This window comes from Muntiacus reevesi, chromosome 7 (genome assembly GCF_963930625.1).
Source record: "Muntiacus reevesi chromosome 7, mMunRee1.1, whole genome shotgun sequence".
NCBI classification, from domain to species: domain Eukaryota; kingdom Metazoa; phylum Chordata; class Mammalia; order Artiodactyla; family Cervidae; genus Muntiacus; species Muntiacus reevesi.
Window position 1 is genome coordinate 2,064,639 of NC_089255.1, and position 25,179 is coordinate 2,089,817.

Genomic DNA, 25,179 nt, shown 5'->3' on the forward strand with positions numbered 1-25,179 from the left:
GTTCACCAGGAAGAAAACAGAGAGGATTCAAATAAACAAAATAAGAAATGAAAGAGGAGAAATAACAACAGATTCCACAGAAATATAAAAAAAATCATAAGAGAATACTATGAACATTTACATGTCAACCAATTGGAAAATCTAGAAGAAATAGGCAAGTTTCTAGAAGCATAGAATCTGCTGAAACTGAGTCAAGAAGAAACAGATAACTTGAACAGATCATTAGTGAAATACAATTTTTAATAATAATAAACAAAACTGTGCAAACAGAAGTCCAGGACTAGAGGGTTTCACTGAGTAGTTCTGCCAAACATACAAAGAAAAAATTATATCTATACTTCTCAAACTATTCCAAAAAACTAAAGAGAGGAGGGAACACTCCCAAATTTATTCTGTGAAGCTCCCATCATCCTGTACCAAAAGCAGAGAGACAGAGAGAGAAAGAAAGAAAATGACAGGTCAATACCTTTATGAATAAGGATGCAAAATTCAACAAAATATTAGCAAACCAAATCCAACAATACATAAAAAGGATCATATGCCATGATCAAGTTGTATTCATCCTAGGGAAATGGTTCAACTTAAGCAAATCAATCAATGTAATATGCCACTTTTCTATTTTTTAATCTCTTAACAAAAGTTAAGACAAAACTCATATGATCATCTCCATAAATGCAGAAAAATAAGCAGCTGAAAAATTTCAACATCCCTTCCTAAAAAAACCTCTCACCAAAGTGAGTATAGTGAGAACATATCTCAACGTAATAAAAGCCATTTATGACAAACCCACAGCCAACATAACACTCAACAGTGAATAGTTGAAAGCCTTCCTATTAAATTTAGGAACAGAACAAGGATACCCACTCTCATCAGTCCTATTTCACATAGTACTGGAAGTCCTAGTCATAGCCATAAGATAAGAAAAAGAAATAAAAGGTATACAAATTGGAAGGGAAGAGGTAAAACTTCATGTAGTGTGCAGACTACTTGATACACTATATAGAGAATGCTGAAGTCTCTACACAAAAACTATTAGAAGTAATGAATAAATTCAGCAAGTTAGCCGGTTACAAGGTTAATATACAGAAATCTGTTGCATTTCTTTACATTAACAAGGAAATAACAGAAAGAGAAATTAAAAAAAAATTCCACTTAAAATCATGTCAACAAAAAATTCCTAGTAACAAACAACAAAAGATGTAAAAGACCTACATGCTGAAAACTACAAAACATTGATAAAGGAATTTAAAGCTGATTCATGGATATGAAAAGATATCTCAAGCTCTTGGATTGGAAGAATTAATATTGTTAAAATGGCCATGCTGCCCAAAGCAATGTATAGATTTAATGCAATCAAAATAACCACGTCATTTTTCACAGAACTAGAAAAAACAATCCTAGGATTTATATGCAACCACAAGTGGCTCAGAACTGCTGAAGCAATCCTGAGAAAAGCAAAGCTGGACACATAAACCTTCCAGACTTCAGACTATACTACAAAACTAGAGTAACCAAAATACCATGATATTAACACAAAGACAAACATATAGATGAATGGAACAGAATAGAGAGCCTAGAAATAAAGCCACACACTTACAGTCAGTTACACAAAATAGCTGTGTAATTGACACAACTATGACAAAGAAGGCAGGAATAGACAATGGAGAAAAGACAGTTTCTTCAACAAGTGATATTGGGAAGCTAGACAGCTATATGCAAATCAATGAAATTAGAACACTCCCTCACACCATATACAAAAATAAGCTCAAAATGGTTTAAAGACCTAAATATAGTGCATGACAACACAAAACTAGAAGAGAAAATAGGCAAAATATTTTTGGACATAAATCTATGTTCAACATCACTAATTAAAAGAGAAATGCAAATGAAACTGTATCAACGTATCACCTCACATTGGTCAGAATGGCTATCATCAAAAGGTCTACAAATAATAAGTGCTGAAGAGGGTGTGGAGAAAAGGAAACCCTTTACACTGTTTGTGAGGATACTAACTGGTATAGCCACTAGGGAAAACAGTATGGAAGTTCCTTGAAAAACTAAAAGTAGAGCTACCATATGGGCCTAAAATTCCATTCCTGGGCATACAGTCAGAAAGGATGAAAACTAATTAAAAAAAGATACATCCACCCCAATGTTCATGCAGCAACATTTACAACAGGCAAGACTCGGAAACAACCCAAGTGCCCATCAACAGGTAGCTGGCCTAAGAAGATGTGACACTCACACACACACACACTCACACACACACTCACACACACTCACACACACACTCTCTCACACATACACACTCACACACACACTCTCACACACACTCACACACACTCTCACACACACTCACACACACTCTCACACACACACACACACACACTCTCTCTCACACACTCACACACACACACTCTCACACACACTCACACACACTCTCACACACTCACACACAGTCACACACACACACACTCACACACTCACACACTCACACACACAGTGGAATACTACTCAGTCATAAAAAATGAAGCACTGCCTTTTGTAGCAACATGAATGGACCTAGAGAATATTGTTTAGAGAAGTAAATCAGACAGAGAAAGACAAATACTGTGTGATATCACTTGTATGTAGAATACAAAAAATAATACAAATTAATTTATATACAAAACAGAAACTCAGAGACATAGAAAACAAACTTATGGTTACTAAAAGGGAGGAGGGAGGGAGGGACAGACAAATTAACAGTATGGAATTAATAACAAACTACCATATACAAATAGATAAGCAAGAGGATGTACTGTATAGCACAAGTTATTATATATTCAATATCTTACAATATCTTATAAAATGAGGAGGGTATCCAAATAGACTAGGTGGTAGGTACTATGATGAAACTCAAACAGGAATCTCTCCCTTCCTTAAAAACTACTCTTTGTGATGTAACCTGCTTAGCAGGGTCTTCAATACTTACTCTCTTTTTCTGACTGGCATTATTTTGATGTATGAGGTAGAATAAGAGGGAGGCTGCTGGTAAAGAATGAACTGTCCCCTTTTAAAAAATTATTCATAGGTAACTAGAAATAACTTTATTTTTTTTGAGAGGTAGATTCTAAGGCAATGATTCTCAAAGTGTAGTTCCCACCTAGCACCATCAGCATCACCTGGGAACCTGTGGGAAATGCAATTCCTCAGGTCCCATTTCAGACCTACTGAGATCTAAACTCTAGGGGTGGGGCCAGAATCTGTATTTTAACAAGTCTTCCTGGTGGTTCTTCTGCATGGCCATAGCCTTCAGGGGTTTAAGTAATTAAATTATGTATGTCAATGTTTTAAAGGTATTTTTTCTTTTTTCAAATTAGTTAACTTTCTGAAGTTTGGAAAATGCTAAATTATAAAAAGATGACAGAAGACATAGATTGTTTAAATACATCTTCCTGAAGCGAATATGGAGCTTTAAACAGAATGTGGTGTCTGGCATTTTGGAGTGCACGTTTCAGCTAAGGGTGGGGGCCTGTTTAATGTATAGTGAGACTGCTTCTCCCAGGATGAGATTCCTGCAGTCCATCACAGATGGTCTACATATTTCTATAAAATTATATCTACTCTGAATTTGTTTGTCATTTGACTCATCTACATGGGCTTATTATGACAGAATGTCATCTTGACCAAAGAAAATGTTTTCCTAAAAATCTCTGAAGAGAGATCAAAGGTTTTGACATGAGGCTTTAAATAGAGTATATTATGTTATGCACATGTTGAAAATCTATACGATTTTCCTGGGGAGAAAAATATGTTTTAGTAGTATTTTGTTAATTTGTATCTCTGAATAGACAGTGCAAGTTGTCCTCCAAAATCCTGTAGATGGTATATGTTCAACTTTTTGAGACTTGGCCAAAGGGTTACCCAAGGTGATGCCGTCTTACAGTCACACCAGCAGTGTATGGAAACACAGACTTCCCCGCCCTCGCCAGCGCTTGTGCTGGTGCAGTGGCCATTCTCTTAGGACTCTAACGGCGTCTCATGCTGATCTGAACTTCACTTTCCTAATGACAAGTAGCACTGAGCATATTTCCATGTGCTTACTTGCCATCTGTCTATCTTCTGGTCCAGTGATCCACTCTTTCTTATTTCAAAAGAAATAAAAGCACATGTCCACACAAAAACATGGATCCTTGCTATAGACTGAATTCTGCCTCCTCCAAATTTATATGAAAGTGAAAGTTGTGTCCAACTCTTTGCGACCCCCTGGACCATATAGTCCATGGAATTCTCCAGGCCAGAATACTGGAGTGGGTAGCCTTTCCCTTCTCCCCGGGGTCTTCCCAATCCAGGGATGGAACCCAGGTCTCCTGCATTGCAGGCAGATTCTCTACCAGCTGAGCCACAAGGGAAACCCAAATGCATATGCTGACGCGCTAACCCCTAAGATAACTGTATGTGGAGATAGAACCTATAAGGAGGTAATTAAGGTTAAAAGGGTCATATGGGTGTGACTCTGATATAACAAGTTTAGTGTTTTTGTGAGAGAAGATACACAGAGCTCACGCTCTCCCCAATAGCTCCTCACAAAAGTCAGGTGAGCATGCAGTGGGATGGCAGCTACCTGTAAGGCAGGGGAAGAGGTTTCACCAGGAAGGAATCATGCAGGCATCCCAATCTTATTCTTCCATCATTCAGAACTGTGAGGAAATAAGTGTCTGTTGTTTGAGACACCCAGTCTATAACCTTTTGTCTTGGCAGCTGGGGCTGACTGTTGGAAAATCAGTCACAGCAGGATTTGTAGCATTTATATTATTTGTAATAGGAAAAAACTAGAAACCACACGAATGGATAAGCAAATTGTGGTATACACATGTTCAACGCAATACTACTGAGTAATACAAATGAACAAACTATTGATATACACAACATGGATAAATATACAAAAATTATGGTAAGGGGACTAAGGCAGACCAAAAGAAAAGAGTTGGCACTGTTATTTCATTTATATAAAACTCTAGAAAATGTCGATAGCTGATTGTGACAGAAAGATCCGTGGTTGTCTGGGAGGTGAGGTGTGGGGAGGAGTGAGAGGGAGAGATTACAAAGATACAGAAGCCAACTCTAGAGCATCACAGACAGGGTTACCAGATGGACGCTGATGATGGTTTCACTTATACCTAAGTCAAAACTTACAAATTGTGTACTTCAAATACACACAGTTTACTGTGTGCCAGTTATAGTATTTCTGGACCAAACGTGAGTCTGCTAGCCTGGCCGAAGTAAAACCAATCTCCTGATTGGTTTGTGGTGAAGGAAAGTTTGATGTTTTTTTGCAAGGCACCTAACATAAGGCCAAGGTTAGGAGAACCAGTGGTTCATACTCAAAAGTCCTACACTCCTCAGTGGCTTTCAGGGAAGGATATTGATAAAGATTAGGTGAGGGAGAAGGCAGACCTCCTACTGATTAGTTAGTGGTGAAGTAACAGGGTGGTGGTTCAAAAATTCACATGATAAATCTTCTAGTTCTAACTGGTCTGGAGTCTAACTGCTAGTGGTCAGCAGTTAACTTCTTCCACCCTGTAGGAGTTTTAGTATCTTCAAACAACTCAAGGATATGGTTCAGAACATTGTCTATAGCCCTCAAGGAGGAACTAAAAGTCCTTGACTTGGTCTCCAGGTTAAACTATTATTCTTTTGTCTCACTTGGCTGTTTTCCTGTGTTTCTGCATTTTCTCACTTCTCTGATTAAATTTTCCCTTTGGAACTTGGAAGGCCTAGGAGGATAAAGCCTTTCTATAAACAAGAGGCCAGGAGACACAAGGGTGGGGACTGTTCCCAGGAAGCCCCCCAGTATCCTACTTCATTTCAGTAGCTCAATAGGCTATTAAACAAAGGAAACCTGTGGCACTTCTGTTTTCTCCGGGCAACTCTGTGTTAAGTGGATTTCCTTTTCTCCATTTTGATAAATAATGGAAGAGAAAACACCTCATCCAGAAAAGGCTGTCATATATACAAGACTCCACAGCTTTGAAATTTCCCTTCTGAGGGCCTAGAACAGAACTCCATCCCACCCCAAAAAGCTAGCTTTTCCAATACCACTGGAGGTAAAGCAAACCAAATCACAATACTAAAGAATATAAAACTGATGGCAGTAAACTCAAAACTGGCAAACAGATCAGGACACTTGGGACTTATCTTTTGTTTTTTCAAGCTTCAGTTCAGTTCAGTTGCTCAGTCGTGTCTGACTCTTTGCGACCCCATGGACTGCAACACACCAGGCCTCCCTGTCCATCACCAACTCCCAGAGCTTGCTCAAACTCACGTCCATCGAGTCGGTGATGCTATCCAGCCATCTCATCCTCTGTCCTCCCCTTCTCCTCCTGCCTTCAATCTTTCCCAGCATCAGGGTCTTTTCTAATAAGTCAGTTCTTTGCATCCAGTGGCCAAAGTATTGGAGTTTCAGCTTCAGCATCAGTCCTTCCAATGAACACCCGGGACTGATCTCCTTTAGGATGGACTGGTTGGACCTCCTTGCAGTCCAAGGGGCTCTCAAGAGTCTTCTCCAACACCACAATTCACAATGGCCAGGTGTGGGAAGGCCCACAGGAACTGCAGGGCACATGAGTGGACAGCCTCCTGGTTCCAGGCCCTGGCTCTGCTGGCTGTATCAGTTTCCCCAGGGAGATCTGGAGGCGCGCTCTATCTAGGAAGGGGCAGGGTGCACCAATTCTTTGGCGCTCAGCTTTCTTTGCAGTCCAACTTTTACATTCATACATGTGTACTGTTAAAACCATAGCTTTGACTTTGTCAAAACCATAGACGGGCCTTTGTCGGCAGAGTAATGCCTCTGCTTTTTAACATGCTGTCTAGGTTGGTAATAGCTTTTCTTCCAAGGAGCAAGCATCTTTTAATTTTATGGCTACAGTCACCATCTGCAGTGACTTTGGAGCCCAAGAAAATAAAGTCTGTCATTGTTTCCATTGTTTCCCCATCTATTTGCCATGAAGTGATGGAACCAGATGCCATGATCTTAGTTCTCTGAATGTTGAGTTTTAAGCCAGCTTTTTCAAGCTTAGGTGGCTCTATTGGATATTGTGGGAAAGAATCAATCTTTCAATCACATTTGGTAATTTGGGTGAGGAATATTATATGACAGAAAAGCTTCCACAAGAAAATACACTAAAATCTAGAATAATAAGATGTCAGCTCATGGGAGGCAAAACTTTGTCAGTGCAATCCAAAGCTGGACACACAATTTGGTTAGAACTTAAAACCTGCTTCAATTTGACAGTGAGCTTGAAAAAAAAACAGGGTTTGATTCTTAGCTTTAGGTTAAGTTCACACCAAATATAGTGGATTTATTGTCCTTTGGGGGTTGTGCTAATTCATGTTTACAGAGAGGCTTTCTACAGAAGGTTCTTTGTAGCAAATCACTATGGGAGGAAATTCCTTCCAAAGTTGCATTGTGTATTTCCATTTTACTGTGCTGCGGATGCCAGGTTGTTGTTGTTTTTTCTTCAAACTAGTAACGTCCTAGGCTTTAAGGAAATTTTTCACACTTGTGTTCCTTACCTTAAAAGTTGTAGAGGAGAGAACTCAAAACTGTCTGATGCCCAAATTCTTGCTCTTTCTAATACTCAGGATAAAGTAGAGAAGCTTTCCGGCAGGCCTGCCGTCAACCATGCCCCGAGTTCTCCCTAGTGCTTCCTCTAACTTCCACTTGCATTAACTCACTTCTGGTTTCCAGCTGGAGAGCGCAGATCGCACCTGCTCAGAAGGCCCGCGGGAGCCGGGTCTCACCCGCAGCCCAGCCTTGGTTGCTTGTGCACGGACAGGAGTGCTCACCAGGGGGCACTGCAGCCTCGGAGCTGCTGTGCCCGCCCGTCCTGGACAGAGCCAGTGGCGCGGAGGGCGTGGGACTGGGAGCGTCGCGCGCCGGGGTCCGCGTGGAGCCGCACCCTGCCCCTTCCTAGATCACGCCTCCAGATCTCCCCGGGAAACCGATAGAGCGAAGAGAGCCCGGGCCCGGGGCCGCGAGGCGGAGCGCTCACGCGCCGCGCGGTTCCCGTGCGGACCTTCCTGCACCTCGCCATTTGACCATCTCTGCTCCGCCCTCCATCCCCAGCCGAGACCCCGCCCCAGAAGGGGCGCCCCCTTCCCGGCCACTGGGTCCCGGCTTGGCTCCCGGGCCTTTTGCAGACACCCAGGCCCGGCCCAGCTGCACCTGGGCCGCTCCCGCCCGGGGCGCCACCCGTCGCACCGCCGAGAGAACTTTCCCGGGAGCCGCCGCGGCCTGGCGCGCCCCGGGGCACACCCCGCTCGCCCGCCGGCCGCGTTCCCAGCCGGGGCGCCGGCTCCTCCGCCCACCAGCCTCCCGACTGCCCGCTTCTCTGAATTTCCCGGAGAAGCAGCACTCCGCCGCCCGGGCAGGGGGCTCTCGGAGGGAAAGCTTCAAGTTGGCCACGCACAGACCCGTGATGAACTCTGGGATCCCCAGACGGGAGCTGCGCCCCGCAACGAGCTGACCTCCACTCGCCGGTCGCGGTAAGGAGCCCGAAACCCTTTCGGACCCTTTTCCGGCTTCTCGGTGCCGGTGGGCCGGGGAGGCGGCGGTCGTGGGCTGAGTGACCACCCTCGCCACTGCCCCTGCGGCGGGGCCGGGGCGTCGTGGGGGCACCCCGACACAAAGGAGCAGCGGAGTGCTCCGCGGCGGGCGAGCAGACCCTGGGGCTGCGGGGAGGGGTCGGAGCTGGAAACGCGCGCCCTCTGGGGACCCCGGAGGCGGAGGCGAGGCCGGTGCGTTGCCTCTGCGCTCCGGCGGGCGTAGGTGGAGGGGGCCGTGGGGCTTCCAGGTCCGAGCAGGGCCCGCAGCTCTCGTCCCTTGCTTTTCTTGCCCCGTGACCCCTTTGACAGGCGGCTTTTCTCGTCCCCAGGGCTGCGGGAGGGGCCGCGGCGCCCCCGCCTTCGGAGGAGCCGGAGCCGCAGGATGCGCGCGGACTCGCCGCCGCCCTCCGCGCCCAGTTCCGCCGGCGCTTCCCCGGCCGCTCCCGGGCGCTGACGCTTTCCCGGGCTTCCCCGCCCTCCTTACCTTCCGTCCGCGCCGCTCCGGACTCCGCCGGTAACGGGTGCTCTCGGCCTCGCCGCGGCGCGGACAGTGCGTTCATGCCTCGCGTTTGAGGGCAGGGGTGGCTCAGCGGCTGGGTCGCAGCTTTCTCCGCTGGCCGAGGCCCGCCACAGCCGACATGGGCTGTTTCTGCGCGGTTCCGGAAGAATTCTATTGCGAAGTTTTGCTTCTGAATGAATCCAAGTTAACCCTCACCACCCAGCAGCAGGGCATCAAGGTAGGCACGGGTCGGGGGCGTGCGCCGGGGGAGGGGGTGCGCAGCCGGGAGAGCTCGGGGGCCCGCCGCTTTGTCACCCGGGCGGGGCGGGCTGCGGGGCGTCTCCGCACGGTGGGAAGGCGCGGCGGCTAACCCCCGCGCTCAGGTGCGGGGTGGACGTGTCAGGCCGAGTTAACTTGGAGTCCTTCATGAAGGAAAGTAAGTTTGACGTCTGGCGGGATCGTCCATGCACCAGCTCTCAGCTGCAATCCACCGTCCTGCAACTGAGACCCAAACTCTTACCTACCTCGTTCTCCTCCCAAAGCAGCCAGGGCCCCCAGAGCTCCCAAAGAGGCGCAGAACTGAATACACAGGCGATCCTCGGCTTTGTTGAACGACTTATTTTTTCCTTGATAGGATTACTGGGAAAGTAAAACAGCTCACTTGTTGAAACACATTTATTAGGTGGTTGCGATTGTGTCGCCTGTGTTTGTGGTTGGGTAATGTTACGTTTGGCCGGAAAATAATTTCCTTTCCCAAAAGCAACCTGGTTTTAGCCCCGCGTTTAAGTAAACATCTCTCCAAACGAGGTAATAAGTTTGCGCCTCTTTGTAGGTCATTAAAATGCAATTACCTCTGTTAACCTTAAGAACCCAAACAAAAAGGCTATGGGAGCTTGCAGACGTCCACTTCCTTAATTTCGATGGGCTCGTGTTTACGGTTGACAACCTAAAGGACGCGCCTGCGCGCTGGTTTTTGTCTCGCAACAAGGTAGCTACCTAGAGATGATCGCAGTCCCGTGTGTTCTGTTTTCTCTTTCTCCTTCAGCTTAAAATCACTTCGGCATTTTAGATCCCTTAGCTGCTGAGTCTGATGAGAGGAAATCGTCCTTCCCCAGACTCTCTCTCATGCAGCAGGCCGTCTGAAAAATAAACTTACGGCTGCCAATTGTGTTGTCCTTGTCTTGTCATCTCAGAATTTAATCCTAATGGCGTAGACTCTGGGCATTTCCTTGTGTGAATTAGTTTTTACCTAGTTTGATACACACTAGAGTAACTGCTCTCCGTCAAAAGTTTCAGCTTTGTATCATTCTTCGTATACAGAATTCTGATTTTACAGCTTTTTTTTTTTTTTTTTGTCAGAGAAAGGAGGTAAAAATGATCAGTTAAAGCCACAAGATAAAGTTAACCGTTTAGGAAATTGTTTTGAATATTGTTTGCCCTGTAATTGTAATAAGCAAAAGTCAATCAGATTCTCAGTGTTTCCTTTTAACGTCAATAGAAGACTCTTTGGCAAGAATGTTCATTGTATACTTTTAGTTCTTTATGTTGCAACTCCCATTCCCCGCCCCACCCCCCATCATGAAATCAGAGAAAGAATTTACAAGATGATGTAACATTCTTTGTGCAAATAAAATAGTCAACACTTACAAAAACATCATACATTTTTGATAACACATAGATTCTCTTTGGCTTTGAAACAATTAGAGAAAGATAACTCATGATCTGATACTAAAACAACAAAGCAATCTTTCTGAAGTCTAAAGTCATCTGGTATGTGAGCTTCCTATTTTATCATGAAAGCCCTATTCCTGTCAGCTGTGGAGCTTGTACATTATTCTGTCAAGAGAGCAGCCAAGACTTGGGATCAAATAGAATAATATTGTCAAAGAAACATGAATCAAAAATCCTAATCCATAATTACTTTTTATAACCTGATGGTGCTTATCTTGTTTTACAAATAGGTGGAAAATTGGTGAGTGATTCAAAGGCATTCACAACTTTATAATGGTGTTATTTTGGATATATGCCATTTAACTAAACAATAATTTAGGCATGCTTTTGTTGGAAGTAGTCATTTTGCAGCAGGCATGCCCTCTTTCAGTGTCACAAAGCATGCCACAGTTATTTTGATGGCCATATGCGTAACACAGATGTCTGCTGAAGTTAACCACATTATCTGTAGCTACTGTGCTACCATAAAATGCATGTGTTAAGCACCTATCTGCTTGTGCCTGCGTGCTCAGCTGCTCAGTCGTATCTGAGTCTTTGCAACCCCGTGGACTGTAGCCCACCAGGCTCTTAAGTCCATGGGATTCTCCAGGCAAGAATACTGGCATGGTTTGCCATTTCCTTCTCCAATCTGCTAGTGGTATGTACTAAATTAAACACACACATATATACTTACAAATGGTATCATGTATGAACAGCATCTTACATGATATTCAAACACTGAATGAATAGTATGTTTGTGTATATTATTGTTTTGTACATACTTGGCATTTTCTTTAACTCTTACTTTAGTTTGTAAATGAAATAGTAAACAATTACTACAAAGTCAATAGCCAAAACTACTATTAGAGTGTTTTCCTTCCAGGATAGTGTTCTTGATAATTTTGATTATCACTAACTAAAGTTAGTTAAGCATATGACATTTTCCCATGAAATTGAAATAGAATTTTTTTCAAAACTATTTTCTAATATTTATTTTGAGATGAGCCTTTTTCACATCCTATCTTAGATGAAGACATCTAATCTTGTGTTAAAATTACATATTTTAACCCTTAATGGAAGGAATTTTACTGATTCCTAAATTAAAAAGATTAGCTGTAGTAAATTTAAGTAGAAGGCATAGAAAGAAGCTTTGTAAAACATTTTTCCCCCTCGGTGCTATTTTGAAAAACACTGTGGATTTGTTTAAACACCAAGTGATTCATTGAAAAGTTAGTTATAAAGTGATTTTTTTTCTGCCACTCCAAAGTTTTTCATTGACTTTAGGCAAAAAAAAATCAACATATTTGTTCCCATGGGAAGCATTTCAGCGTGAAGACAATAGTTAACACATCTTATATGTTCAGATTCAAGTGAAAGTGAAGTCGCTCAGTTCTGTCTGACTCTGCGACCCCATGGACTGTAGCCTACCAGGCTCCTCCATTCATGGGATTTTCCAGGCAAGAGTACTGGAGTGGGGTGCCATTGCCTTCTCCAGGGGATCTTCCCGACCCAGGGATCGAACCTGGGTCTCCTGCCTTGGAGGCAGAAGCTTTACCATCTGAGCCACCAGGGAAGCCCCTTGTTAAGATGAGTAGCATTTAAATGGAAAATAATTTTCTGTTTCAAAAATAATTAGAAAAATAAAACCCGGTGTCGTATTCATACTAATAAGATATAGCTATTTGCCTTAAGTTATTTTAGAGGTAACCTTACCTCGTCAAGCAGAAAGTCTTTTGCGAGCAGATTGTAGTTTGAGCCCTATCCAAGATTTAAAAACCCAAGTTTATATAAACTGAATGCTATTGGTTGTATGTCAAGCCACACAATAGCTTTTAGCTGTTTGTTCTCTGCTGCTATCTCTGTTGTTTATTTTAGTAGGAATTTCTGCTGTGGTTGGTCTCTTAGTTTTTTGAGCAGTGTTTGTTCAGGAAAACTTTTGTTTTGTCCTTTGTAGTTTTCCGTACTGGGGGAGGTAGAAATCTTTCTTTTTATTCTCTTGGAAAGCAAAACTGGAATGTGACTCAGACCACTTTTATTACTTGTCATTTGATTAGCAAAAGATTTTTAGGGAAAAAAAATCACAAGGTTTTATGATTTAGTCCACAAAATTGCTGCTGCAAATGTGATCTAGATTAGTATTTTCATTTCAGCAAGATTTTAGTCCTCTGAGTAGTAATGTAATAAACACTGAGGTGCTTGTGTCTCCCTCAGTGTATTTGACTAAATTAATGAAACCAATATGACAGTAAGATGGAATTGCCTTTAACTTTAAAAAAAAAATGCTTTATTGAGATATATCATCCAATTCACATAGTTAAACCCATCCATTAACTTTTAAATGAAGTTACTTTCTAAATCATCCTGAGGTTCCTGAGGGAATATTATGAATTAGTTTTGATACTTTGATCAGAAACTTCCTAATAAATTAGAAAAGCAGAACTTGGGGATTTGAATTATATGCATCTCTCTTACCAACAGTTGTTTCTTACACTCCATTTAAATTGATAAATAAAACATCTAAGAAGACTGAGAAAAGTGAAAAGCAGTAGTTTTTGCAAATCGTATTATATCCACATATACCTATATCTTTTAATACCAATGGCATAAGCTACACAGTCAGGGACCTTCTAAACATAGGTTGAAGCAAGTAATAGTACCCCAGCATTTCTGGTAATATAAGATTGACTATGGGTCTCTTGACTGGTTAGTAAGTTACGTGTTACTGGGATAGTACACCTCTTCCACTCTGCGTCTAGTTTTCTAAGCCTCAAACGTGGTATCTCTGCCGTAACTGTTTAAGATGAACTACTATATAAATGCTCCCTCAAAAATAAAAAAAAATGATTGAAAGTATTTTTTTCCAGCTTTATTGAGGTATAATTGACAAATGAAATTGTCACGTTTAAGGAGTACAACTTGATGATATAATACCCATATGTATTGTGAAAGGCTTCACACCATCTCACCATTGTTAACACATGCACATCTCACACCTTTCTTTTTATTGAAAACACTTGAGTTCTACTCTCTTAGCAAATTTCAGTTATATACTATAGCCTTATCCCCTATACCTACCATGTTACACCTTTAGATCTTCAGACTTAAATGCCCCCTCAATTTTGCAAGATTTTTTCCTTGAAAAAAAATGATTAAAAATGTAATTTATTATCCATGGTTTTAAAGTGATTTAAAAGCAATTTAATGGGGAAAGCGTTGTTACCTTTAGCAGATAATGACTAGTTATCCTTTTCTAGGGGCCTATACTTTTCTTGATTGATACTGGATCACACTTTTTGCAGCCCCATTAATATAATTGTTCTTGAATTCTATAATATTAAGCTTAAACTAACTTTAAGTTAATTTCCAGTAGTCAGTATGGATGTGAGAGTTGGACTGTAAAGAAAACTGAGCGCCAAAGAATTGATGCTTTTGAACTGTGGTGTTGGAGAAGACTCTTGAGAGTCCCTTGGACTGCAGGGAGATCCAACCAGTCCATCCTAAAGGAAACCAGTCCTCAATGTTCATTGCAAGGACTGATGCTGAAGCTGAAACTCCAATACTTTGGCCACCTGATTCGAAGAGCTGACTCCTTTGAAAAGACCCTGATGCTAGGAAAGATTGAAGGCAGGAGGAGAAGGGGACAACAGAGGATGAGATGGTTGGATGGCATCACCAACTCAATGGACATGAGTTTGAATAAACTCCGGGAGTTGGTGATGGACAGGGAGGCCTGGCTTGCTGCAGTCGGACAGGACTGAATGACTGAACTGAACTTTGAACTAAATTTAAACTAATGCACAGCTTTTGTTGTTTTTGAGCATGGGTGGTATCTTAATTTATTCAGGCTGCTATAACAAAATACTACAGACTGGGTGGCTTATAAACAAGAGAAATATATTTCTCATAGTTCTAGAGGCTGGAGGTCTGAGATCAGGGGTTCCAGTATGGTTGAATGAGGGCCCTCTTCCAGGTTGAAAACTTATTTTGTCTTCATGTGGCAGAAGGGGCTAGGGAGCTCTGTTGGCCATTTTTTTTTTTTTTAAAGGTACTAATCCCAAAGCCCACACCTCCTAAAGACCATCACTTGGGGCTTAAGTTTCCAACATATGAATTTCAGGAGGACCCGAACATTTAGACCATAGCAGATGGTGATAAAATTAAATCTAAGTTGCAGGGTCAAAAGTTCAGACTCAGCTTTCCATTAGATATATGGACAGTGGTTGGTTATTTTTATTATAAAACAAGATGGGAAACTCATCTTTTGTTCAGTGGTTCATGTCAGGTTGTATCTCCGTGGGGCCAGGTAGTTCTTTGTTGTGGGATGCTGTCCGCTCCATTGTAGGATAATTAGCTGTAGTTGTAGCCTCTACCCAGGAGATGCCAGTCACACTGCTTGCCTAAGTTGTAACAAGGAAAAATAACCCCAGATGTTACCAAATGTCTCCTGATAGGTGAAATCACCCTCAGGTGAAAACCACCGCCGTGGAAGGTGGTAGCTTCCCTTTTTCTTCTGTATTTGGTACCCAGCCTTCCACACTGTATGCAGACTAACTTTCAGATGCCTTCTTTTTTCTCCTTTGGAAGAGAGTTATGTGCCTCATAGGTTAGTGAAAACAATATGAAATCTGTACCTTTAACTTGCTTAATATTCTTAGACTAGCATGCAGTATACTGGATTGATGAGCTGTAGCATCAGACCACTGGATTTACATATTGGTTCCACTGATCACTTATTAGATGTGAGGCCTTCAGAAAGTTACTTTTCTTCTCTGAATCTCAATTTCCCCGTCTGTAAAATGGAAACAAAATAATACCCACTTCATGAATTCAAGGTGCCTTGCATGTGGTAAACACTCAGAAATTGTTGGTCTTGATTCTTCCTCCTTCTTTCCTTGTCCTCTTCTCCTTCTTTGAGTGCTTCATTCCTGTTTGCATATAAAGTCCAACCATCATTGTTTGCATTAATGTTCTACCTGACCTAACCTTCAGCAGTTCTGTGTACCCAGAGGACTTGCTCTGTGGGTAGAACTGCGCAGTCTTCCAAACATACCTGACTTTCTTGCACCTTTAGCTTGGGATTGCGGCTGAGTGGTACCCTTTTACCTTTCCTTAAGCACACACTCATCTGAACTCATCCTTTCAGACCTAAACTGAGCATCCCATCTGTTAGAAAGCCTTCAAGGCAGTGTGCCCTGGCAAAGCTAAGTGCTTGTCTGTGCCTTGCACACATCCTGTTACAGCACTTATCACACTGCAGGCAGTGTGATTTCTAGATGCTCCTCTCTCCCCCAGAAGCCTGAGAGCCCTTACCTGTGATCCACAGCAGCTAGAGCTGTAACCACATGTCATAGATGCATATTCACTGTAATTTGAATAGAAGAATGAATGGAGTATTACCACTGGAATTGGCCGAATAGGCCATGTTGAAAATCTTCTGGATAATGAGATTCCTTTGCCATTTTATTTTTACTTGAAAAGATCCTAGAATAAAGTGAATCTTACTGTGAGAAATCCTGTTGCCAAGGTACTCTAATTTTTACATTGATAGTGGGTAGAAAATGAGATGGTGCAGTGAACTGAGTGCGCACAGGACATTGAAGATCTAGCTGATGAGCAGCTATTTCAGAAAACATGAGTTACACCATTTTTGTGTTACAGAAGTAACTCCTGAATCTTTCCTCTCTCTTTTCTAACATTGTCACTTTTCCCTTACACCTTAGGAGTCTTGTAGAAGAAGGGCCTGTTTCAAGACGGGATAACAGATCCTCACACTGTAGTTGCTTTTATTCCCTTGTCTCTGATTCTGTAAACCATTGGAGAACAGTGTCAGTTGGTTTCATAGTGTGGGTTTACACGATTGGGGGCCATTAGTATAATTTTTAATCTTGCTGTACTGCCAGTTTTACCCCTAAAGCTGCATAAACCTCATCTGACACTACTGTGAGGCATAATGGGAAAGACAGGGTCAAAGTTAAATGCTGGGTTTTTATGACAAATGACAAGTTTTTCATTCTGATGCACAATGGATTTTTCTGCAGGCCTGATATAAACAGGACAGGTCAGATGTCAGACTTGCCAAGAACCCTTCAGCTTCTCTGGGAGCTTCCCTGGGGGCTCTGGCGGTAAAGTATCTGCCTGCAATGCGGGAGACCTGGGTTCAATCCCTGGGTTGGAAAGATCCCTTAGAGAAAGGAATGGCAACCCACTTCAGTATTCTTGCCTGGAAAATCCCATGGACAGAGGAGCCTGGTGGACTACAGTCCCTAGGGTCGCGAAGAGTCGGACATGACTGAGCAACTAAGCATGCAGGCGCTGTGCTTCTCTGGATTGACTTCCTTGGCCGAGCCTTCTCTCTGATATTTTAGCCACATGTAAAGCTCGTCCTTAGTGCTCCAGTCAGCCTGCTTTGGGTTGTAAGAGTAATTGCCATTTGCTCCTGTGTCACAAGATTTGTTTCTAAGTCTCATATATTAAATTTAACCAGGCCCCTGTTATCAGTCGTTTGGATCTAGACTAGGTGTGTTAAGGTCAGGGACCAGCCCGTTTTGTTTGTGACTCAAAGCCTGTAACCACAGTTTGGAAAGTCTGTACCATTCTCAGAAATGTGGATTGCATTCCTTGCCCCCTGAACCATGCATTTCCTGTTTTTTTTTTTTTTTTCTTTTTTAAAGTGAAATAGTCACTTTTCCTTAGTGCCGCCTATTGTTAATCCTTTTCTCTGTAACTGAACACTCTTGCTGAGTCCCCAGAGGTTGAGATGGCTCTTGCAAGTAATTTACTAAAGTCAAGAGGGGGCCTGGCAGTGGTTTCCAAATGGGTGAGAAATTTGTTTTCAAGGATTTTGACGTGCCAAGTGGAGATGAATGCAGGCTAGGAGACCTGAAAGATGCTGAGCGCTAGACCCTATGGACAGTGCCCGAATGGTCAGATGTCAGAGGAGGAATGAGCCAAACGAGACCAAGGGGGGAACCAAATGCTGCCACAGATTGTTGAGAAACATCATATTCAAAGCACACGAGGCAGCTCTGTCAGTGATGCTGAGCACGCCCGGCTTTGTAGGCATGGTGTCCCGGAGGTTGCCGAGAAAGTACCTTGTTTAGAATACATCTTTGCGTAGGACAGTGACGTGAGTGGGGGTCAAGTTCCTGAGCTAGCCCACGGAGACTGTTTTTATTTTTTTATTTATTTAAAGAAAATCCAGCCCCCCCCCCCCCCCCCCCCAGTGTGTGTATGTGGCTGTGCTGGGTCTTTGGAGAAGCCCCCGTTTGAGTTTTTGAACACTTGGGTCCCACCTTGCCCTTCGTTTAGAGCTGTGTTTGAAAAGCAATCTTGGAGCCTCTCCTGCCTTAATTGTCACTTGTCAAAATTGGTTTTTATCCACCATTCTCACTGCTCCCACTTTGTACTGGAACCATCCTACTAACTGGGGTGCTGGGTGGTCATTTTTGGTCTCCCCGCTTCCCCTACCCTGCCCTATGTTTAAATCTTGAAATAACTGATCTTGTGATGGACCACAAGACTCTTCTTGCCTCATCTGTGAGCTGTAGGGTGGGAAAACTACCTCATAGAATGACTACAAATTTGAGAAAAGAATTTTAGGCACATAGGCTGAAAGGTGCTCGTGTGGGCAGGCGAGTTCTTTACCACTAGTGTCACCTGGGAAGCCCCCTAAAATGATAGCTGTCATTATGTGTGATCTATTATTTGCCTTTTTTTCCCCCCTGAATTCCAGTTTAGGATATCTTACCCACCAATCCTGCCCAAAGTGGTGCTCGATCTCTGAGAGGCATGGTTGGGTTGGTTATTAGGAGTAGGGAAACAGAGTGGTTCAATATCATAGATACCAGTGACTTTTCAGATCTCTGTATTTTTACTCACATTGCCCCAGCTACCACTGGGATGCTGAAACTTCGCATCTGTAGCCTTCGCGTCAGGAAGGCCCTAGTGAGCCTTCCTGCCTTTTATCTGACTTGAGTTTCTGACTGCCTGCTGGAGGTCACAGTAGATGTCTCAGCCCTTCTGTTCCCTCCAGACTCTGTCTTCTGGTGCTGCCTAGTTTGGTGAATGAGGCCACACTCGGTCTTGATGAGTTAAGATGCTTTGATTCTCGGTTACAGAGATTTCATTGAAGATTCTATTAAAATGAGATTTGTTTGCTCAGATCAGGTTCCCAGTTTCTCTTTATCTCTTCTGTGCTGTCATCCTGGGAATCAGGGTATATGCAGGTGGTATCAGATGGGTAAATGGTTCTAGAGATGATACTTGTATGTGGCAGTATGTGAGATGGGAGTGGAGACAGGCTCTGTTGTAGGAGGGAAGATTCCTTCTCCCGAAGTTCACCAGCAGACTTGCCCTTGTGTCTTTTAGCAAAGAGTCTTGTGGCCGTTCTTGAACCACAGTGGCGATGGGGTCACCTTCACGGTGACAGATTCTGCTTGGGGCTGGGTAGGGGTGGAATTCTTTCCTAAGGGAAAGGGGAAGGGGTTCAGGCAGGAGGGAAGGTGGTTAGGATTCTGGCATCTGGGTTCTTCTTAAATTTCCACATCCTTCCAGATGTTGGAGTTCTACCACTTCAGTATGTTCCATGTTTGTCTCTTCTCCCCTCCTCTGATGCCTTCTGCCCTGGTCTAGATTGCTCTCAGTCCTCAGCTGGATGGCTGCAGTAGCTTCTCAATCTCTTTGGCTTAGTTTATATTCCTGGGCACGAGGGCCGCACCCTGGCCCTTCATGATGGGACCCCACATCTATCTGACCTTACTCCCACCAGCTGCCATATCCTTGTCATGGATTCTGGCCAAGCCAAGCTGCTTTCTAGTCTGAATTCTCTACCTTCGCTTTCACCCTGGTTCTTTTCTGCTTGGAAAGCCTCGTCCCACCTGCTCTTGTTTGAGTGACGTCCCTGTTCTCATCAAGCAGGGTTTGGCTCAGGTGCCACTTTCTCTGAAGGCCCTCTCCTAATCTGAGTTAAGCCTGCATTTCATTGCCGGAGTTTCTGTACTTTCCTGCCCACCTTGCCCTGGGAGCAGTATCGTAAGATGACGAGGGCGTGGGTCTTGGTCATAGGTAACTCTTGTTTCAGGTCCCCCTTCCGTGTGTTAGTACTTAACCACGGTCAAGTCACTACCCTCAGAGTCAGCTTCCTGTTCTATAAAATTAGGGTCAAATTCTCCACCTTATCCTGAGTGTTATGCATAACCCTTAGCCCCATGCTGAATGAGTGGGAGCTGTTGTGATAGACATGGAAAGCCTTGAGGGAGGGAACTGTATCTCTTTTAAGGGATCCCCAGGTCAAACTGAGTTCCTGAGGAATCAATGAATGATTGTGGACTGGCTGAATTAATCTGAATAAGGAAAGGTACTTCCAGATTGATATAAGCAATGGATCTAAGAAGGAAAAGATATCTTTTTCACCTTGACACTTTCTCGGTTCCCTGGGTACAAGTGTACCTGCTTGACTCCTAGTTTCTTATTTAATTTTTAAAAACAGTTTTATGGAGATATACATCACATACCTTATAATTTACCCACTTAAGGTGTGTAATTTGGTGGTTTTTCATGTATTTACAGAGTTGTGCCACCTTCATCAAAATGAATTTTAGAACATTTCAATCACTTCAAAAGAAATCTTATTAGCAGTCACTCCTCCATTCCTCCCAACCCTCCTACCCAGCTACTTCAGCCAGGCCATGCTCCAGCTAGGCAACCACTCATCTTTCTGTCTCTGTAGATTTGCATATTCTGGACATTCCTTGTAAATGGATTCATATAATATGTGGTCTTTTGTGCCTGGCTTTCTTCACCTTGCATTCACTCATAATGTATGTATCAGTATTTCATGCCACATTATTGCTGAATAATAGTCCATTGCATAGATATACCATATTTGTCCATAGATAGACCATTTGTCCAGTTGATGGATTTTGGCTATTACAAATAATTTTGCTACGAAGATTCATGTACAAGTCTTTATGTGAACATAATGTTTTAGTTTCTCCTGCGTATATGCCTAGGAGTGGAATTGCTGGATCATAGCAACAATTAATAGTTTGAGGAACTTTCAAACTGTTTTCCGCAGTAACTGCACCATTTTACGTTCCCAGCAGCATTGTCTGAAAGTGAAAGTGTTAGTTGCTCAGTCATGTCTGACTCTGTGACCCTCTGGACTGTAGCCCACCAGGCTTCTCTGTCCGTGGGATTCTCCAGGCAAGAATCCTTGTGTTTCCATTCCCTTTTCCAGGGGATCTTCCTGAGCCAGAGATCGAACCAGATCTCCTGTACTGCAGGCAGATTCTTTACCGTCTGGGCCACCAGCGAAGCCCAGCAATGTCTACGGGTTCCAATTTCCCCCACATTCTCACCAACACTTGCTTTAATCTTTTTGATTATTATTAACCTTTTGGATGTGAAGTGGTATCTCACTGTCATTTTGATTTGCATTTTCCTGAAAAATTAGTGATGTGAGCATCTTTTCATATGTTTGTTGGCCATTTGTATATCTTCTTTGGAGAAATATCTATAGTTTGCAGATTAAAAAAACTGAGTTATTTTCCTTTTTATCATTGTTTGCTGTGTGTGTATAGTATGTTCTTGTTCAGTTGTCCAGTCATGTCAGACTCTTCTTGACCCCACGGCAAGTTTTTTTTTTTCTTTCTGTTAGATACTTGATTTGGAAATGTTTTCTCCTATTCTGTGGGATCTGAAATTTTTTTCTTGATAGTGTGCTTTCATATACAAAAGTTTTAAATTTTTTTGATGAGTCCAATTTATCTTTCCTTTTGTTTTCTGTGTTTTGGGGATCATATTTGATTTTTTACTTACTTTACTTACTTACTCAACGATTATGAAGATTTACTTCTTTTTTTTTTTCTAGGAGTTTTATGACTTTAACTCTTACACTTAGGGCTATGATCTTTTCTTCATTCTTTTGCATGTGGATATCCAGTTGTCCTAGCTCATTTGTTGAAAAAACTAATTTTTTTAGTTATCAAAAATCAATTGACTATAAATTAAAGGTTAATTTCTGGACTCCCAGTTTTATTCCCTTGACATACCTATCTATATCTCTTGTTTATTTTTACTAATTCCTTGGTAGGGTAGATGTGTATAATTCAGCAGAAAAAGCACTCCCAGTTAAAACAAATTTGACATTTAATATTTTGAGCAAAATTTCCTGTCAACTTCCTGGTGGCAGTAAAACATTGTATATTTTATCCACTCTTAAATCCATGGGAGCTTAGAAGAGTGGCAGGCACATGGTGGTGCTCAGTAAATATTCGTCATATTTGAAGAAGGATTGATAGAAGGATTGTTTTAGTCATGCTGTTGTTGCTTTTGTAAATTGAAATGTTGGTTGTTGAATATTTAGATTTCTAAAATCTTTCCTGTATAAGCTTTGAATGTTGCTGTTGATGTTGTGTGAAGGATTTGCCTTTGGTCCTTCCAGACTCTTTCTGTAAATTACTTGATGGAGGACTGGAAAAGAGTATTAGCATATGTTTTATGAATAACTTTGTCAGTCTTGGTAGTTAATGGTGTAGTATGTTAGGAAAGTTAATGTCATTTAAATAGGTATGTGGATTTCATCTATTACCTTGCAACACACTGAGAAATTGCTAGATATTGATCCTGAGCAGTGTAACATGCAGTGTTCTCCCCCCTGGGAAAGTAATGTAGATGGCTGGAAGGTCATCACTTTTGAACGCCCACACCCTCTCTCATCCTCATGACTTTCTTTCAGCCTTGAACTTCCAGGATTCCTAGTGTGATTGCGGGTTAAAATGGCTGAAGAAAGTGGTAGCACATCTTAGTGGTATTGAAACTGGTATAATATTACACCATAGGGGATGTTAGTCCAGTTCCATGAAGCCACAGTTGCTCTCTAGGTTTTAAACCGCAATCACACTAGGAATCCTGCTTATTTAACTTGTATGCAGAGTACATCATGAGAAAAGCTGGGCTGGATGAAGCACAAGCTGGAATCAAGATTGCCAGGAGAAATAGCAATAACCTCAGATATGCAGATGACACCATCTTTATGGTAGAAAGCAAAGAAGAAAACTAAAGAGCCTATTGATGAAAGTGAAAGAGGAGAGTGAAAAAGTTGGCTTAAAACTCAACATTCAGAAAACTAAGATCATGGTATCTGGTCCCATCACTTCATGACAAATAGATGGGGAGACAATGTAAACAGTGACAGACTTTTTTTGGGCTCCCAAATCCTTGCAGATGGTGACTGCAGCCATGAAATTAAAAGATGCTTCCTCCTTGGAAGAAAATCTATGACCAACCTAGACAGCATATTAAAAAGCAGAGACATTACTTGGCCAACAAAGGTCCCTCTAGTCAAAGCTATGGTTATGTATTGATATGAGAGTTGGACTATAAAGAAAGCTGAGCACCAAAGAATTGATGCTTTTGAACTGTGGTGTTGGAGAAGACTCTTGAGAGTCCCTTGGACTGCAAGGAGATCCAACCAGTCCATCCAACCAGACCTGAGTATTCAGGAGGTCAGTCCTGAGTATTCATTGGAAGGACTGATGTTGAAGCTGAAACTCCAATAATTTGGCCACCTGATGCGAAGAACTGACTCATTGGAAAAGACTCTGATGCTGGGAAAGATTGAGGGCAGGAGAAGGGGATGACAGAGGATGAGATGGTTGGATGGCATCACTGACTCCATGGACATGAGTTTGAGTAGGCTCTGGGAGTTGGTGATGGACAGGGAGGCCTGGCATGCTGCAGTCCATGGGGTCGCAAAGAGTCAGACACAGCTGAACGACTGAACTGAACTGATTCAAACACTTCACAAATCCCAGTAGATATGTAGGCTACAGGCAGTTTCCTCTGTGAAGAAAATCTCGTGTCTAGAATCTAGATAAAACCACAGCCGTGAGTGACAAAATCTTTCACACAAACTGGTTGCTATGTGTTAACCGTTTTTTTCTGCCAGTCATTCATCCTTTTGCCCAGTAGTTTGACTGTCTGGTTCTCTGCACCAGCCCTGACTGCCCTCAGTTGAGGTCATATGTCCTCAGTTGGTGCAGCCCTGTGATGCCTGCCCCCAAAGGCAGCAAGATACCAGGGGGAGGATGTGCGAGGGATGACATGCGTTACAACAGAGTGACTTTCACTTACCCTCGGAAGGTAGACCAGGCACGGGCATTTAGAGTCATCTGATGCAGCCCTCCCATCCGACAGCTGAGGGAGCGGGCACCCAGTGAGGGGTTTGAAACCTCCCAGAGGTTTGCCAGAGCCCAGTGCGTGGTCCTGGAGCCCTGCCTCGTGGTTTCCCGTCTGCTCATTTCTCCGTGCTCACCCGCCCTCGGTTTCTTCGCAGCCTGCAAGGAACAGCTGGGAGCTGATTATAGGGGAAGAGGTCAGAACTGATGGAAAATCATTTAGGTTTGCTGCCAATCTTGTCTCCTCTCATGCTGCCAACCCTTCCCGTTTCCTCCCTCTCCCCCTTAAATCAAGTCCTTCTAGGCCCGCATCTGGCTTGAGTGCCTTCTGCAGTCTCGGCATTTGGATTTGTGCAACTCTCTCTGGGTAGATTATATGAGGGAGAGACTCTTTTGTCTCAAATAATCTTTTTTGTTTTTTTTTTCCCCTTCCAATTTGGGAGTTTGCTTATGTGGAATTTCTTTTCAGAATGATATTAACTTCATTGCATTTTATTTTTTTTTGACTTTCTGGAAGATGCTTGTTTATTTCAAAGGCCTAGAATAATGTATGGTTATGACCATGGTTTTAGGGCTTGTATCACTGAGTTTTTCCTTGGTTTCTGTTTTGTAAAGTCTTTACCTTGAATTCTTATAGCTCCATTCTGGTATCGCTCCAGGAAAGAAAATTAAAAACTGATTAGTGACCCTTCTTATTGCCTGAGGGAGGGTGCAAGAGAGGAAAGTAGAATGGTAAAATTGCTGTTTCGTTGAAAGGTTTCAGATGGGCCAATCATCAGGAGGCTAATAGATCTTTCCCCCATAACGATTATTTCATGCATCTGCTGCTGTTTACAAGGGCACTTTGAGGTTGTGCAAATTTTCCGGAATTCCTCAGGGAGCTGGCTTCTTTTTCTTTCAGATAGTGTTCTTACATAATGTTCTGGGGTAGTTATTTGAAGATAAATAGGTTTTGAGTGTGACGGTATTTGGTGGTCTGGACCAGTGCTGTGTGTCTGTACTTTTAAGTATGGATTTGTGAACTCACTTTTATAAGGATTTATTCAGAGCTTGTGTACCTGTAGCACCCAGGATTTCTGGTGGGGATGATGAAATAGAGAGAAGACTAGCCTTTTTTTCCTTCACACATAAGTATGGGTATATTTAATTCTATCAAATGCATAAAAGATAGTAATTACACAGCCACAAGTCTTTTGTTCAATA

General features: G+C 42.7%; 2 protein-coding genes and 1 non-coding gene across 9 annotated transcripts in view; 2 read left to right on the forward strand and 1 right to left on the reverse strand.

Annotated features, from left to right (window-relative positions):
- Positions 1 to 6,565: 6,565 nt before the first annotated feature.
- LOC136172102 (mucin-1-like) lies at positions 6,566 to 9,162 on the forward strand. The gene is made up of 3 exons (XM_065941219.1): positions 6,566 to 6,649; positions 7,733 to 8,529; positions 8,919 to 9,162. The coding sequence occupies exons 1-3, from the start codon at positions 6,566 to 6,568 to the stop codon at positions 9,160 to 9,162; spliced, it is 1,125 nt and encodes a 374-aa protein (XP_065797291.1).
- A 29-nt stretch (positions 9,163 to 9,191) lies between these two features.
- The window catches only part of EPB41L4A (erythrocyte membrane protein band 4.1 like 4A), a 261,537-nt gene continuing 245,549 nt past the window's right edge, over positions 9,192 to 25,179 (forward strand). For all 7 annotated transcript variants that reach the window (XM_065941619.1, XM_065941623.1, XM_065941620.1 and 4 more), the window contains exon 1: positions 9,192 to 9,326. In XM_065941619.1, coding sequence (XP_065797691.1) covers positions 9,228 to 9,326 — 99 coding nt within the window. In that variant the 5' untranslated portion in view covers positions 9,192 to 9,227. The remainder of the gene's footprint in view (positions 9,327 to 25,179) is intronic.
- TRNAW-CCA (transfer RNA tryptophan (anticodon CCA)) lies at positions 12,300 to 12,371 on the reverse strand. The gene has a single exon. It is a non-coding gene; the product is annotated as a tRNA-Trp (tRNA).